Source organism: Hypomesus transpacificus, chromosome 10 (assembly GCF_021917145.1).
Source record: "Hypomesus transpacificus isolate Combined female chromosome 10, fHypTra1, whole genome shotgun sequence".
In the NCBI taxonomy this organism is placed as follows: domain Eukaryota; kingdom Metazoa; phylum Chordata; class Actinopteri; order Osmeriformes; family Osmeridae; genus Hypomesus; species Hypomesus transpacificus.
In genome coordinates this window covers 5,412,782-5,429,760 of record NC_061069.1, presented here as the reverse complement: position 1 = coordinate 5,429,760, position 16,979 = coordinate 5,412,782, and the positions used below count along the sequence as shown (strand labels likewise).

At 48.3% G+C, this 16,979-nt stretch overlaps 1 protein-coding gene across 1 annotated transcript; it reads left to right on the top strand.

The window, feature by feature from the left end:
• Positions 1 to 296: 296 nt before the first annotated feature.
• On the top strand, positions 297 to 12,314 carry lig1 (ligase I, DNA, ATP-dependent). Its single transcript, XM_047028274.1, has 27 exons — positions 297 to 491; positions 896 to 961; positions 1,119 to 1,293; positions 1,431 to 1,584; positions 1,877 to 2,017; positions 2,107 to 2,433; positions 2,851 to 2,965; positions 3,824 to 3,916; positions 4,113 to 4,169; positions 4,261 to 4,319; positions 4,484 to 4,597; positions 4,823 to 4,989; positions 5,297 to 5,373; positions 5,510 to 5,601; positions 5,742 to 5,841; positions 5,933 to 6,018; positions 6,306 to 6,421; positions 6,963 to 7,058; positions 7,299 to 7,409; positions 7,962 to 8,033; positions 8,323 to 8,467; positions 8,626 to 8,708; positions 10,428 to 10,580; positions 11,017 to 11,070; positions 11,201 to 11,344; positions 11,778 to 11,870; positions 11,951 to 12,314. The coding sequence occupies exons 1-27, from the start codon at positions 475 to 477 to the stop codon at positions 12,023 to 12,025; spliced, it is 2,982 nt and encodes a 993-aa protein (XP_046884230.1). The 5' UTR covers positions 297 to 474; the 3' UTR covers positions 12,026 to 12,314.
• The last annotated feature ends 4,665 nt before the right edge of the window (positions 12,315 to 16,979 follow it).

Sequence of the window (16,979 nt, the reverse complement as noted above, 5' to 3'; positions counted from 1 at the left end):
TGATTGATATTAGTTCTATTCATACAATATCAATTTACATGCACTTACTTGTATGATAATAAATATCCCATGCTCAGCTTTCTGTGTAATTGCAATATTTTTTTCACATTTCATTAGCGATAATTAATTCTGAAACACGTACTTGTAAAACAGCCAAGACAGCAGAAACAGCATGTGAGCTGAGCTGCTCATTCATCAGCACAACCTTTTTTCTAGCATCAGCACCAGTTTATGGCAAAGTGGGACCTCCGGTCCAAAAGGGGGCAGTACATTCTGCAAATGTTACTTATCACACAACAGATGACATTTTCGGAAAAACACGGATGCCAGTTTGGCGCCGAATATCAGATTATTCAGATGAGCACTTCGTAGCGCGGGATATTTGTGCATGTTTTGTTGAAATTTGGTCTGGCGCCGATAATTGACATAAGTTACTTCAAAATAATTGACCACGACGAGCATCAGGAAAACAACATGCAACGAAGCATTGCGTAAGTAGCAGTGACATACAGTTCAAGTGTCTGAGCCTGTCTGACCATTATTGTCTGCCAAGCCATAGATAGATAGTAGAGCTAACAACATTACGACCGAGCTATCTAGCAAAATGCAATAACAAATGTCTATGTGTGTGTACAGTAATCACTTTCCCATGGTATAATCAGTACTGGCTAGTTACAGTAAAGGTAATAATGACAATATATTTTCTTTGCAAAAACATGAACGAATGTGTTTTCTCTGTAGGCTACCTGGCAGTGTCAGCACTAGTCAGCTAGTTATTAACTTTGTAGGCTAAGTGAGATATAGATGTCTAGTTGTGTACACTATTAGGTATTTGCTAATTAACTAGCAAGGCTACCCCTTTTATTCCTGAGTCTTCCAATGGCTTCTCCCCCAGATCGTTCTTCCAGCCCAAAGCAGGCAAGGGAAAGGAGAGCACTAAGACTGATGGACCAGTGAAAGAGTAAGTTGCATAGTGAGGAGGATTTCGTCTTTAGATATCAATCTACATTATTTCGAGCAATTCAAACACCTCAAACATACATCATGAATAACTGTCAAACATAAATTGTTTTACCACTTTGATGATTGAATTGGCCTTTTCAATGTACCCTGTCTAGACAAGTCAAAAGTCCTCTTAAAGTCCAGAATGGGCTCCAAAAGCAATCTGATTCACCTATCAAGAAAGTTCACAAGCGCAGCCGTCAGATCTTAGACAGTGATGAGGAGGAGACCTCAACTGTCAAAGCACCAGCAGCCAACCAGGGAAAAGGGGACAAACCCAAAGAGGAAAAGGTAGCACATCTGATTATTGTCCCATAAGCAAGAATAAAAGCAGCATTTGAACCATTTGTTTCTAAATCAAATACCCCATTTGGATAGGAATATGGATCAGTATCTTAATATCGCTTGTTCCTTGTCTTTCTACAAAGGAGAAGGTATTCAAGGCGGTCCCAACTCCTCTCTCCCCTCCAGCCACTCCAGCAACACCGGTAACTCCAGCCACCCCTGGAACCCCTGCCCCCTCTGGAACACCAGACACCCCCAGCTCCATCTCTCCTACAGGGATCCCTAAACGCAGGACAGGTCAGTGGCCACGTGATGTACACAGTTTACCATACGCATCTGGTTATACCATGTATGATCCAGCGACTAACCAGTTCCAGCTACCCGTTACTAACCGTTGTATACCAGCCAAGGACTACTAACATGGACGTTTTGATCAAATCCTGTTGCTTTGTATGTTCTGCATGTTCCGCCTGTCCGTGCACTCTTATTGAGTGTTTTCAATGTAAGTATCTCTCTCTTACTCTCTCACACACACACACACACACACACACACACACACACTTTCTGTCTCTTTCTCTCCCTCCTGCAGCCAGGAAGCAGTTTCCAAAGAGGAAGCTCGACAGTGGCAGTGACAAAGAGAAGGAAGAAGGAGAGCCGGACGAGGAGAAACGGGAACAGCAACAACAGCAGAAGAAAAGAGCCAGGGTAGACAAAGGAGAGGAGGGCCCAGGTAGGACGGAGGGAGTTGGCTGAACACCGGGGTTTGCCATCATATTCTCTCTCCATTGTCTCATCACTCCTTTTTCTGTGTCTCCGCAGAGGATAAGGGAGAGGCCATGGAGGAAGGCACGGAGGATGAAAGGGGGAACGCGTCCGAGGCTGAGAAGGGCAAACCCGAGACGAAGGTGAGGGACGTAGAGAACACAACAGACGGGCGGGAGAAGGCGGGTGACACGGTGGAAAAGGTGGAGGAAGTCGAGGCCGACGGGGTTGGAGGGAAGACACTTGAGAAGAACAGCAGTTCCAAGCGTCGGGCGAAGGCGTCAAAGGAGGAGGTGGTGGTGGAGGAGAAGCATGCTAAAGAGGAGAGAGATAAGCAGCCGGTGAAGGAGCCAGCTGCTAAAGCGCCTATCAGCAGTTTCTTCAGTGAGTTTAATCTCTTTTTTTTTTGGCTTCTCCAGCCCACTGTTGGGAGGAAACTGTACTGCTCTGGTGACAACGCATTGTCATAAACTGTACTGCTCTGGTGACAACGCATTGTCATAAACTGTACTGCTCTGGTGACAACGCATTGTCATAAACTGTACTGCTCTGGTGACAACGCATTGCCATAAACTGTACTGCTCTGGTGACAACGCATTGTCATAAACTGTACTGCTCTGGTGACAACGCATTGTCATAAACTGTACTGCTCTGGTGACAACGCATTGTCATAAATGGCATTATGGTCGTTGATCCAAAATGTAATGCGTTCAGTTTAATACAGTGGCTTTTTTGGTCCCGTACAATGCCAAAATGAAGAGCTTCTTACTCTTACACTTCTTACCTCTGTGCCTCTCTAAGCTCCCAGGAAAGCAGCAGTGAAGATCGAGAAAGCAGAGGAGAAAAGCGAGGTGGAGAAAAAGCCTAGCGTGGAGAAGAAGGATGAGGCCGCTGAGGTCAGCAAAGACAAGAAAGGGTAAAAGGCTGCTTGTCGATATCTCTTTCTCAGTCTGTAGCTATGTCTCTATCTGTATGTCTGTGTCTCAGTCTGTAGCTATGTCTCTATCTGTATGTCTGTGTCTCAGTCTGTAGCTATGTCTCTATCTGTATGTCTGTGTCTCAGTCTGTAGCTATGTCTCTATCTGTATGTCTGTGTCTCAGTCTGTAGCTATGTCTCTATCTGTATGTCTGTGTCTCAGTCTGTAGCTATGTCTATCTGTATGTCTGTGTCTCAGTCTGTAGCTATGTCTCTATCTGTATGTCTGTGTCTCAGTCTGTAGCTATGTCTCTATCTGTATGTCTGTGTCTCAGTCTGTAGCTATGTCTCTATCTGTATGTCTGTGTCTCAGTCTGTAGCTATGTCTCTATCTGTATGTCTGTGTCTCAGTCTGTAGCTATGTCTCTATCTGTATGTCTGTGTCTCAGTCTGTAGCTATGTCTCTATCTGTATGTCTGTGTCTCAGTCTGTAGCTATGTCTCTATCTGTATGTCTGTGTCTCAGTCTGTAGCTATGCCTCTATCTGTATGTCTGTGTCTCAGTCTGTAGCTATGTCTCTATCTGTATGTCTGTGTCTCAGTCTGTAGCTATGTCTCTATCTGTATGTCTGTGTCTCAGTCTGTAGCTATGTCTCTATCTGTATGTCTGTGTCTCAGTCTGTATCTGTCTGTCTCTATCTGTATGTCTGTGTCTCAGTCTGTATCTGTCTGTCTCTATCTGTATGTCTGTGTCTCAGTCTCTATCTGTATGTCTGTGTCTTAGTCTGTATCCTGACTCCATGACCTTGCCTTTGTCACCATGCCCTTGTTGACCCCTCCCCCCCCCCCCCTCCTCTAGTGTGAAGACAGAGGCTCAGGGCCAGTCAGACTATGACCCGACCAGACCCAACTACCACCCTGTGGACCACGCATGCTGGGGGAGGGGCCAGAAGTAAGACCCTACCTGCTGTGCTCGATGTGTGTGACAGAGAGAGGGTGTGAGTCTATGTTTGTGTGGGTGTGACAGAGAGAGGGTGTCAGAGAAATAGACGTGTATGAGTGAGGAAGAAGGCAGGGAAAAGTGTTTCAAGTCTCCCACCCCAGGTCATCTCCCCTGGGTTGAAACTCTCCCCGTCTCCCCCCCCCAGGGTCCCTTACTTGGCCGTGGCCCGCACCTTTGAGAAGATCGAGGAAGACTCTGGCAGGTGTGTTGCGACTTTCTTCATCCAAACTGCCTCTTGAACTTTTGAGAAGCTGGTTCTAACGGGATGTCTCCTGTGTGTTCTCTGTGGTCAGGCTGAGGAACATCGAGACGCTGTCTAACCTCCTGCGCTCCGTGCTGCTGCTCTCCCCTGGTACGCCTCTTCCCAAACCGCTCCGAAGGGGGGGTATTTTTAAACGTCGAGCCAAACCTGGCAGATGGTGCCTGTCTGCTTTGAAATCCAATTCCGGCCGTGTTCGCGGTGACTGCGTGTGCGTGGATGAGTCTGTGTCAACCTGTGTGTGTGTGTCCCTACAGCTGACCTGCTGTGCTGTGTGTACCTGTGTCTGAATCAGCTGGGGCCTGCGTACCTGGGCTTGGAGCTGGGGGTGGGGGAGACGGTGCTGATGAAGGCTGTTGCCCAAGCAACCGGTAGGAGAGCATCCCACAGGCTCATGTTGGTGTGTCCGCACACACACACACACACACACACACGCACACACTAGGTACAGCACACAGAAGCAGCATTTGCATTCCGTATGTGACGGGTCCACAAAAGGGTAGAGAGATACACACACACACACACACATATTATTGTTAATTCTCTTTTCCATTTCTCAGCAGCCAGTTCATATTTACTGTTTTTCCTGTTGCCAGGGCGACAGTTGGACAAAATCAAGGCAGAGGCTCAGGAGAAGGGGGATCTAGGTTTGGTGGCGGAGAGTTCCCGTAGCAACCAACGCATAATGTTCCAACCCGCCAATCTGACAGCAGGGGGCGTATTTGGCAAATTGAAAGAAATTGCCAACATGAGCGGAAACTCGGTGAGTCTGTACGCAAACATTCTCGTTAGGCGAGAGAGAGACAGAGAGAGGGCAAACGATTTCCACTCAGCCTGGCGTCCTTCTGACTGAAGGGTTAAAAGCATGTTTGAAAAGTATGGCGGCGATATTTTCCGCCTCTGAAAGTCTTGTCTGCTAATAAAGACTTGACTCTGCTCCTGTTTAATTAGTAATTAGATTCCAGCAGCTCCTCTCAGTCCTTTGGCTGCTCTTGACCCCCTTTCTATTGTGATATATCTCCTCAACCTTTTCTCCGTCTGAATCCCAATTTTTCCGTTCCCCCCCTCAGGCCATGAATAAGAAAATCGACATCATCAAAGGGCTCTTTGTAGCTTGCCGTTTCTCCGAAGCCAGATACATTGTCAGGTACGATGCCCTTAACTGCTCTAACATGAAACCACCTCAACACCCCACCTGGCCTGCCTCTCGGTCTGGCCAATCCAGCAGGAACGCTGCCGGTCGCCACAGCAACCCCTCACGTCTCCGTCTGGTTGATTGACAGGTCGCTGGCGGGAAAGCTGCGGATCGGCCTGGCCGAACAGAGCGTCCTGGCGGCGCTGAGTCAGGCCGTGTGTCTGACTCCACCCGGACAAGGTGGACAATCCCTGCCTCCTTAGGCCTAACCCTAAACTAACCCTAAACTAACCAAACCTAACCCACCAACCTGGGGAATGCCGGCTCTCTGGGTTGTTTTAACGTTGCAAGTGCGTTTTTGTTTTGCGTTCCCCCCCCAGACTTCCCTCCGAAGGTGACGGACGCGGGGAAGGGGATGAGCGCGGAGAGCAGGAAGGCCTGGATGGAGGAGAAGGCTCTGATCCTCAAACAGACCTACTGGTACTCCACCCCCTGACACCACGTCCTGCACACACGCCCCCGTGCAGCCCTGCTCCCCCATGCTCACACGTCTCTCTCTGTCCTCATCCAGCGAGATGCCCAACTATGACGTCATCATCCCGGTCCTGCTGGAGGAGGGGATTGACCAGCTGCCCAATCACTGCAAACTCACCCCAGGTACGGACCAATCAGAAACCACATTCATTCAGAGTAGTCTCGTCTGTTAATATTGTTCATGCACATACACATTCGCCATATGTATATTCTTTGACTTACAGTATATACAATGAGTACAATGACCAAATGCTGCATTATTGTTACATATCGGGTAACCAGTCAATTCAAATACATGCTTTGGACCTTTTGTATGGATGGGAGATATCTGGCATCGACTTATGAAACATTGAACAAGTAGCCTACATATTGCTGATGTCAGTGTATGTAACATGCACCTCCATATTCAGGGGTCCCATTGAGACCTATGCTAGCCCACCCCACCAAAGGTGTAGGAGAGGTGATGAAGAGGTTTGACGAAGCTGCCTTCACCTGCGAGTACAAGTACGACGGAGAACGAGCACAGGTGTGTGTGTGTGTTTGGGAGGAGTAACTGGCATGCAATATGCTAGCTGGTTAAACATGCGATCAATGCCTTTGTATGCAAGCCCTCCAGGGAGAAGTGTATAATGGTGTGTGTGTGCGCCTGGTTGTATGTGTGTGTGTGTGTGTGCGTGTGTGTGTGTGCGCACACACAGTGGTGTAGTTGTGCCCCAGGCCTCTAAGCCGTGAGAGCTTTTCCAAGTGCTCGCTTAGACGAGAGAGCAAAATGACGTCCTCTATTGACTCTCATCGCAGCACTGCAATGTACACTACCCTCCTTCACCACCAGGGGGAGCCTCTGTCTCACCACTCTCTCCAGCCAGCCAGGTCTCCATGAAGACCTGGCCCTCTTTAATATCAGTACTTAATTGTGACAACCACTGACATACGGTTTCTGCATGCATAATGTACACACCCTGACATCCGCCGCCGGCTTAGAGAAGGTGACAATAGTCGTCTCCTGATTGGAGTGCGTTGCCATGGTTTTTGGGGAGCGTCCACTGACAGGCGCTGGTCTTTTCCAGATCCACATCCTGGAGAGCGGGGAGGTCTGCATCTTCAGTCGCAACCAGGAGGACAACACCAGCAAATACCCTGATATCATCGCCCGTATTCCCCAGGTGACGCACCCCCCCCCCCCCCCTTCCCCTGGAGGTGCTCACTGGAGCACACTCTGGCTGCAGCACAGACCCACTTAGCAGCAGGGCCTTAGATGTAGGCCTACATTCTGCCTGCATGAATAACTCATTTAATCTCTCTTCTGAGTTTCCCTCCCTCCGTCTGACTCTTGGTCTCTCTCATTTTTTAACTGTTTTGTGTTCTTCTCGATTTGCTGGACCATTACTCCCACCCCCACCCAGATGAAGAAGCCCTCCGTGGTCTCCTGTGTGCTGGACTCGGAGGCAGTGGCCTGGGACCGAGAGAAGAAGCAGATCCAGCCCTTCCAGGTCCTCACCACCAGGAAGAGGAAGGTGAGAGAGGGGGGTAGAGGACGGAGGAGAGAGTGAGGGGGGAGGGAGGAGAAACTGAGGGGGGAGGGAGGAGAGAGTGAGGGGGGAGGGAGGAGAGACTGAGGGGGGAGGGAGGAGAGACTGAGGGGGGAGGGAGGAGAGAGTGAGGGGGGAGGGAGGAGAGACTGAGGGGGGAGGGAGGAGAGACTGAGGGGGGAGGAGAGACTGAGGGGGGAGGGAGGAGAGACTGAGGGGGAGGGAGGGAGGGCTGGAGGGTTGACCGAGGAGGAGATTGAAGGAAGAAGGAAAGTGAGAGCAAGGAACAAGGAGGCGAGAGAGGGATGAGAGAAGTAGAGAGAGAGAGATGACAGATGTAGAGAGAGAGGGATGAGAGATGGATGAGAGATGTAGCAGTGTATAATATATCTAATGCATGTTCCTGAGTGCTGTGCTGTGTAGTGCCTGTGTGTTGGGGGAGCTGGGACCAGCTCTCTGTCCCAGTGTTCACACACCTGCGCCCCACACAAGCACACAGGGTGACGTGGGTGTCTCTGGCTCTGGGTGTTTTCGCAGGACGTGGATGCCTCCGAGATCAAAGTTCAAGTGTGTGTGTACGCCTTCGACCTGCTGTTCCTTAATGGAGAGGTTAGTACCATGATGATACTGGGTGATGACGTGTGATTAAATGGCCTTTGTAATTGTGTGTGTGTGTGACTGTCTAGAATAATGATGATGTGAGAGCGCCCGGGGCCATGGCTAGACGTTGATTTAAGGCTCATTCTCATTTCAAGTGTGTGTGTGTGAGATTGTGTTTCTCTGTGGTAATGACTGGAAACACTGCAAGCGGTGATAAGCCTATTATTGTAATGTGTATTATAATTTCACTCGTGCTAATACTGACTGACTGACTGACTGACGTGTGTGTGTGTGTTAGTCTCTTGTCAAACAGCCCCTCTCCAAACGCAGAGCTCTTCTCAAAGAGAGCTTCGAGGAGCGGGAGGGAGAGTTTGTGTTCGCCAAAGCCCTCGACTCGGACAACACGGACGTCATTGCCGAATTCCTGGAGCAGTCTGTCCGAGGTGTGTGTGTGGGTGGGTGGGTGGGTGGGGGAGAGATTAATCTTACGTTTTGTTACAGCAGCTCAAGTCTGCTCATGCATTCGCTTTATAAGGGTGTGTGTGTGTCTCTCTGTGTGTGTGTCTCTCTGTGTGTGTGTGTCTCTGTGTGTGTGTGTCAGACTCCTGTGAGGGCCTCATGGTGAAGACCCTGGAGAAAGATGCCACCTATGAAATTGCCAAGCGCTCCCACAACTGGCTCAAGGTAGCTGTGCACTGATGCAGAACAGATCAAACACACACACACGCACCGTGGACACAAGCCACACTCACAAACGTGCATATGCACATTTCTACCGTCGTGGAAAAGAGACTGTTCTGTTCAGAAGGATTCTCAAAACTAGAGACTGAAACAGAATATCTTTCAAGGCAACGTGGCTTGGTGCTTTATTCAGCGAGGCAGATGCAGCCTACACCTGAGGTTCAAAAAGCACTCCCATTTCCTCGGACAAATGTGAGGCACAATCCCCGGTCCTGCCTGATCCCAACCTTCTTAACAGCCTACGTAACCTATGGCTCCTTAAGTATTGACAACTTGTCTCTCCTCCTTTCATGGCCTTGCTTTATATCCTCAACTTTCAAACAACCCCTCATCAACTTAACCGGGCTTTCCTTCTCCTTCATCACTCCCAATCCTGCCGCCTAGATCAGCAGAACCCATTACATGGTACCGTGACTTCAGTCCCTTAAGAATAACTTCAACGATGATTTGACCCCACCAGCTGCAAGCTGCAATTCCACTCAGGATCAGTGTTGGGGTAGTTACTCAAAAACAGTAATAGATTACACATTTCTAGTTACCTTTTGTAACTGCTTTACTTTACTAGATTACTCACAGCTGAAAGTAACTAGTTACATTACACTTTTGGATTAGTCCGTAACAACACCTGAGATGCACTTGCCAAATAACAATATATATGCCCAAATTAACTCAAATTCTTATTATAATGAAGACAGATCTCTCTTTTATGCTTTTTAATACCACAAAGCTGACAAAGTTGTGTACATCAACCTAAAAGTTGTCAAGCATAACAAGGCTACAGTACTGGCAGTAAGCAAAATGTCTCAAAATAAAATGGCAACATTTCCTCTACGATGTATGCTGCTACAAGCCTGTTTATCTCTGCTTTGGTAACCTGCGGTTGAAAGTCAAGTCATGGCTGCTTGGCTGGTGTCGGCAACAATGGCAACGGCAACCTTTTATCTGCGTCAGTGTCACTCAGGGTCCGGGAATCTTTAGCTACTAGTGTTGAGCATGTTGCCGTTGAAGATGCTTTGACAGATTAGAGGTTGTGTTCGCGACGGTGGAGAGGGTTTTTTGGCGTGGGCACAATGTACATTGTACAGTCAAGTTTGAATTAGCACAACTAATTCAAACTAATGTGCATAGGCTACCTCCATCCCTCAAAAGACGCCCTAATCGGCTCTGCCATTCTTGTTCCGCCTCCTGAACTCTGGGGCTAAGTCAAGTGACGAGTGTTACTCAAACACACGGACTGTAAAGGGAGGTTTGATTCTCCTCCCGATATGCAGATTGCAGTAATGCAAGTAACGCAATACATTTTTGTATTAGTAACTGTAACGCGATTACTGAAGTTATCAACAATAATGCATTACATTACTGTGTTACAGACAAATGTAATCTGATTACAGTAACGCGTTACCCCCAACACTGCTCAGGATACACATTCTTTTCCCATCCCAAGCGTGCCAAACCAATTTCCCATCATACTTTCTCCTGTTCTGGTTAAGTCCAGTTTAGAGTAGAGTTTATTAACTGCGCAGTGTATTAACTGCGCAGATCGTAGTCAGCCATTTTAGGCCCCAAAATCTGTCGATTTCCCTCGACACTACAGACGCATCTAGAGTGAGTACATACAGCACACACCCCATACCCACACTGTCCCCCCCCCCCCTCCCCCAGCTGAAGAAGGACTACCTGGAGGGTGTTGGGGACACGATGGACCTGTGTGTGGTGGGGGCCTACCTGGGGAAGGGCAAGAGGGCGGGCGCCTACGGAGGCTTCCTGCTGGCCTGCTACGACGAGGACAACGAGGAGTTCCAGTCCGTCTGCAAGGTGTGTGTGTCTGTGTGTGTCTGTGGGAAAACACTGGCGTGTGCGTGTGTGCGCTGTTGTGTTTGTTTTTAAAGTGGTTGTACCCCATGAGGAAACGTGTAGGACAAGGATGACACGAGTGTGGTTGTGTACATGGATGTGCATGATGGAAAGTGTCGTGTAAACGTGAGCAGACAGGTGTTGGACTCTGTGGTAGGTGTGGAGGACGACGAGAGGCTGTTTGTATGGCTCTCTGTGATGGGACTGTGTATCTCTATCACAGTCTGCATGTCTGTCTAACAGGGTGACACAGTGCTTTAGGCTAAACAGGATAAAGGCTTTTTAGCACGGGGAGATTTTGCCTCAATTCTCTATAATTCTGTTCCGCCACAATAAAAGTCCCATTTCACCATAGGGGAATTATATCTCTTTCTTCCGTCTCTTTTTTTCATGTCAGATTGGGACAGGTTTCAAGGATGAAGATTTGGAGCAACATTACAAATTCCTAAAGGTACAAAGACGGTTTTGGACGCTTCTGGTGTTTTCCTTCTGAACAGAAGCCCAAACGTTCTCGCCAATCCGCCGCTCGCTGTGGGTTTTAACCTGAACCGCTTGACGAATCGCATCCTTCCCTTTCCCAGGAGCACATCCTCCCCAAACCCCGCGCTTATTACCGTCTGGACCAATCAACAGAGCCTGACGTGTGGCTGGACGCGGTGCAGGTGTGGGAGGTGAAGTGTGCGGACCTGTCACTCTCACCAGTATACAAGGCCGGCATGGGATTGGTGAGTCCCTCCCCTGTGGTCTCTTCACTGCCACTGAGTACATGGGGGGGGGGTGTGGGTGTGGGTGTGTGAGTAACTCCTAATGAATGGGCTGATTTAAGATGATAGCAAAAGATCATATTCTAGAAACCATAAATTTGAGTTGAAGTTGTAAATCAAGCCCATTAAATTGTGCCCGTAGGATAGACGTGCGTTTTGTAACTACTTTGTCAGTGTTTTATTCACCCTGCGAGCAGAGAGGTTGGCTTGAACCGCACGCAGAGCTTTTCCCGACATGGTCTGCTAACAGACCGTCCTAGCCACAAAACGAGTAGTTAAGAGGAAAGCCTAATGGTTCTGAAAGAGGAAAGCCTAATGGTTCTGAAGAGCCCCTGGGGAACGTCTCCCAGCATGGTGTTCTCCTGGTCCAGTCTGACCCTGTGATGTTCCTCAGGTGGACCCAGAGAAGGGCATCTCCCTGAGGTTCCCACGCTTCCTCAGGGTCCGGGAGGACAAGAAGCCCGAGGACGCAACCTCCGGAGCTCAGGTGAGTTCCCGTCCTAAATCCCCCCCCCCCTCAGAGCTGGGGTATCCCATGTTCCTCTCACATGTTTCTCTCTCCTCCAGATTGCTGATCTGTACAGGAAGCAGCAGCAGATTCAGAACCAGGGAGACAAACAGGAACTGGAGGACTACTACTGATGTCACTCCCCCATCAGCAGATACTTCCTGCCAACAAGGAATGGGAATTCCTAGACACCAATTAAGTTGGATAGGGCCCTCTTATGTTGATCTATTCTCTGCCTCTCTTTAAATGCACCTGTTTATGGCCTAACATTAGTCGAATGACTTGAATGTTTGTGGAGACTCAGTACGCAATGCCAACAGTGACCTTTGAAACGAAAGATTTAGCAAATTGAATTTATGTACATAGTTTTAATTATGTTTTGACGAATACCATGAATAAAGGCTCTGCCCATTTTTAAGAACATCTAGATGTAGCATCTATTGATTCTCGCGCAAGGTTATTTTGGTATTTGTACATGGATGTTAATGGATACAGTTCATCTAAAAAAAATAGCAACATTCCGAATGTAAATATATACAATATGTAAAAGACTTCTTATCCATCCAGGCCTTTGCTGTCAAGTGTGTAATGGGGTAGTTTGGCGTGTCCAGTAGACTGAGGACGAACCAAGGAGACGGCTGGAATGTTATGAAATGAAAAAAGCATTTTGACAGTTTTTCAGACAGCAGTACAAAGGAACTGAATTTCCAGCACGCATTACATGACGGGAATCCACTAACTGTAGTCTGAATCAATCCGCTAGTGAAGATAGGCCAGGTCAGCGAGAGAGTCAAGGACAGCCTATCATTACTATTCTGAGGAAAGAGGATTGGGGAGGTTTGTGTTTGTGAGGGAGCGTTCAGTTTAGGGTGTGTGCGGTGACGTACATCTTCGTGTATGTGGCAAGGTTATACTTGTTGGATTGAGAGTGTATTTGCTTGTCGGGCTGTGCATGGGAAGTGTTATTTGAGAATGAATGCTCCTTTCCATGGAGGGCTTATCAGTATGCAAGTCTGCATGATGTTTATTTTCCATGCCGTCGCTTCTCGGCGTGTGCGTGGTAGTTGTCTCTGTGAGCAAGCATATGTGTGTGTGAGAGATGTTGCGTTGTGTGCGCGGCAGTTATTTTCGTGTGTGTGAAAGTGAGTGGGCTGGTGCCCAGCGCTGGTGCCCTGTTGTCCGATGGAGGAGAGGAGCTCCATTGTGCCAGCTAGACCATGGAAATTCAGATAACTTTGCCCTTTCCATCTGTTTAAATGACAGTTTGTTTTCTTTTGTCTTTCTCTTTCTGCTAGCTGTTATTCCTCTTCTTATTTTGTGTTGTATAGTAAACAGTATTTAAATGTAAATAGGTCCATTGGAAACTGCTGCAAACTGACTACAGCTCAAATTAGACTGACGACTGACTGTGTGTGCCCTTCGTGTGTTTGTGTGTTGGTGTTTACTAAGGAGGGCAGCTGGCCCACATCACACGCCTGCAGGGCTGTAGTTAGTAACCACCGCTGTGCCCCCAATCCCCACAGAGGCGCGCTCTTCTCCCAGCGCCTCCTCTGTCTTCACAGTAGTCAGTTCAGACAGCGTAACCCCACTCTGTTCCTCTGCCACCTGGGGAGTGAACCCACAACCCGTATGCTATATATTGACTTGTGCTGAAACAGAGGTGAAGTGATGATGTGGAAGCAAAACATGTCTTTTTACAGCGCGGGGACGTGAAATTAAAACGTAGCGTCAGTTTAGTCAATCATGTGTTTAACCTTTAGATTGGTAGTCACACTGAAGCTCTCTTGCTCAGGTAGGGCCATGTAGGCCTACAAAACAAAGTAAAAGCAGTCTTAGAACGGAAAGATACCAAATGAATCTAGGCTAATACTAATACATACTATATAAAATAGGCCTACTCTAGGCTTCCTCGACCAGCCACGGAGCATAGCGGTATGAGGTCCGTTTGTAGAACCTCACTGAAATAGTGCTTATCTACGAGCCCTATAAGCTTCCCAAAAATAACGTTACACATCACCCGAAACGGTTGCAAAAAAGAGTACTTTGACAAATTGCAGTTTTCACCTTTGTCTTCTCTCTCCCCTTTTTCGCCCACTCTGGTTATCTGTTTCGCGCACAATAGCCCCTTTCTTGACCCCGGAACAATGCATTTGTTCTCCTCCTGCGCCTTCTTTCCTCTATCCCTCTCTCCCGCTCTCCCTCCATCCCTTGTTCGGTGCTCTCAGTGACATCTCGGCCATGCGAGGGCACGAGGGGAGAGAGCTGGGGGCCACAGTCCCTTCCTTTGTCCTTGGATGAACCAACAGCAAATATCAATTGTTTTTTCTTGAACAGGAGCGCCGAGCGTTGGCCAGTAACCTTTTGGGTTTTGATGATGTCATTTTGTGCCCTACGTGTTTAAACCGATTCGCCTCTACTTATTGTATTACCATGTATGCCTACTTGATATAGCCTATTATAAAGTGTAGGTATCCAAGTACTGCATTCATTTTTTAGAACCTTCATTGCCTTTTCTGTATCCCACTAGGCTGTCTACACTGTCTGAGAATTTCCCAGAATTAAATTGTTATTCCCTAATCCAGATTTTCCGGTCTTAAATCTCTGGAGAAACTTTAGAAATTCTCACCCAGTGCTTTTCATGGCTCATTGACTAAGGCAGGGGTGTGGGGGGTGGTGCTTTGGCACTTGTCATCCACTCCCCTCAGTGCCAATTTGGGAGACAATCTTTGCCGTTTAGGGGTCCTTGATTGGCCAGCACAACGGTAATTGTCATCTCCCCCTCAGTTACTGGCATCCTCCTGCATGGATGAATCCTCCTCTTCTCTCCCCCTGAGGGGCTTGTGAGTCTGTCTTTTCCTTGGCTCAATAGAATCCCTTTCCTTGACTGTTTAGTCTCATGACCCTGAGGAAAGTTGGCCTGGCTCTCCGGTTCTTTCTACACTCGTGGCCAGAGAGTGTTTAGGCCTGCAGCCTAAATCCGAGTCACAGTCTCCAAACTGTCAACTCACCAAGACATTACACTAGCTAGAATGCTTCAGTCTGCCAGCATGCCTTGTGATCCGGCCTGGTCCCTGTTTCATTGGCCTGGTTAGCTCATGCTCACACACACTGGATGGTTCCACATACCGACAATGAAACCAAGCATTTTTTTTCGTATGCTGCGGCACTAGAGATGGTACTAAAAACGATTCGGTCGTGTGTAATGTCTCTTGATATCTCATTCCGCTGAGTTCTACACTCAGGAGGTTCTGATTATTCAGTCATGTTTAAGATCTCCAATGTCTCATTTCGTTCACTCAGTCCTCAGAAGTGGGTTACCGTATTCCCTGCCTAATGTAACATCAGTCTAGCTAGAGGCCTGAATCATGTTGAAAATATTTAATATATTTGGCTGGTGCTTGTTCTCTCACCTCTCTCTCTCTCTCTCTCTCTCTCTCTCTCTCTCTCTCCTTTATATCACTTAGCCCCTAAACATTCTCTTTCACACACTGTTTTCAGTCTCAGCAGCTGAATGAGCTCCTCTCTATGCAGGCTCCAGACACTGACTGCCAAGGCAGCCTACCAAACCTCCAGCATCCAGCTTCCCCATGTCCTCCCCCCAAGCCACCCCACAATACCACCAAAACCTCAATCCCTCTACCCCCCGGTCCCACCTCCCCAGCCCTCACCCAACCCCAGCCAACCCCCCCACCCTCGCACACACACACACACACACACACACACACACACACACAAACTCAGACACACACACACCCCAGCCAGGCCATTGCTAGCTGAGGAAGGACTGGAAGATTGCCTCCCCACCTGCCAGAGGGCATAATGGAGCTCCTGTTTCACAAGGCTTTTAATGCTGCCCTTAATCATTAAGAAGATACAGAGATGGAGGGGAGTTGAGAGAGAGAGGGAGGGAGTGCCGTACAAACATGGAGGGGGACAGATGTAAATAGTGTGACACAGAGGGAGAGAAAGATACCGTCTAAGCCGGCAACAGGTTGGCAGATGGTGGTTTTAGATGAATTGATCCATCAGTGTGTGAGATGAGATTTGAGCAGAGCCAATAATGGCTATGTGCTTTTGTGTCTGGCTGCAGAAAGCAGGCTGCCAATATTAGACCTGCTGTCGTTTGAAAAAACATATGGTTAAAAAACGGGGCTTTTTAAACAGGGAGATGTGATACATAGGGAAATATAGTCCAGCATAAGTGGGTTTGCTGTTCGGAGCAATGACATTTGCAAGAGGGATGTCGGCACGTAATGTGGTTTTTGATCGACCTACATCAGACGTCGCCATGGGTAAATGAGTAAATAAATGCATGTTGATGGGGTAAGACGGCATGATGGATTGCGGGGTTCTTCTTCCAATGAAGTGTATACTGTATTAGATCACTTTGTGCTCTCTCTCTCTCTCTCTCTCTCTCTCTCTCTCTCTCTCTCTCTCTCTCTCTCTCTCTCTCTCTCTCTCTCTCTCTCTCTCTGTCTCTCTCTCTCTCTACCCCCCCCCCCCTCTCTCTCTCTACCCCCCTCTCCTCCTCTTGTCTCTTCTGCTGCCTGGCTTCCTTCGTCTGTGAGTTCCAGTGTCCTCAACTCAACTCAACCCATCTATATATAGTCAGTCTCTCCCCCTCTTTCCGCTTTACAGGAATACAGAAGAGTGGGTGCCACGACAGGCAGGGCAGCAGAAGAGTCCTCTTTGTCTGGGGAAGAGAAGGAGAGAGAGAGAGAGAGAGAGAGAGAGAGAGAGAGAGAGAGAGAGAGAGAGAGGGAAGGAGGGCGAAGAGAGGAAGAAAGCACTATTGAGAGACAGAGACTCACCAGTCACCCCCTGTCCCTCTCTCCCTCCATTGTCCAGAGCACTAGACGTCAGCAAGCGCTGGAATCTGTACAGAGGGATGGTAAAGAAAGAGAGAGAGAGAAAGACAGAGGGAAGACTTGAGGCTTTGTTTTCATCCCTCATTCCAGACACAGTGAAAGTGCAAAGAGAGGCGAAACGAGGTGATGGAGGGAGGGAGTAAGTTAGACACAGTTACATTGACCTCGCTAGGCCGCCAACACAAACCCTCCTCTGTTATATTGGCACACACTCTGGCGG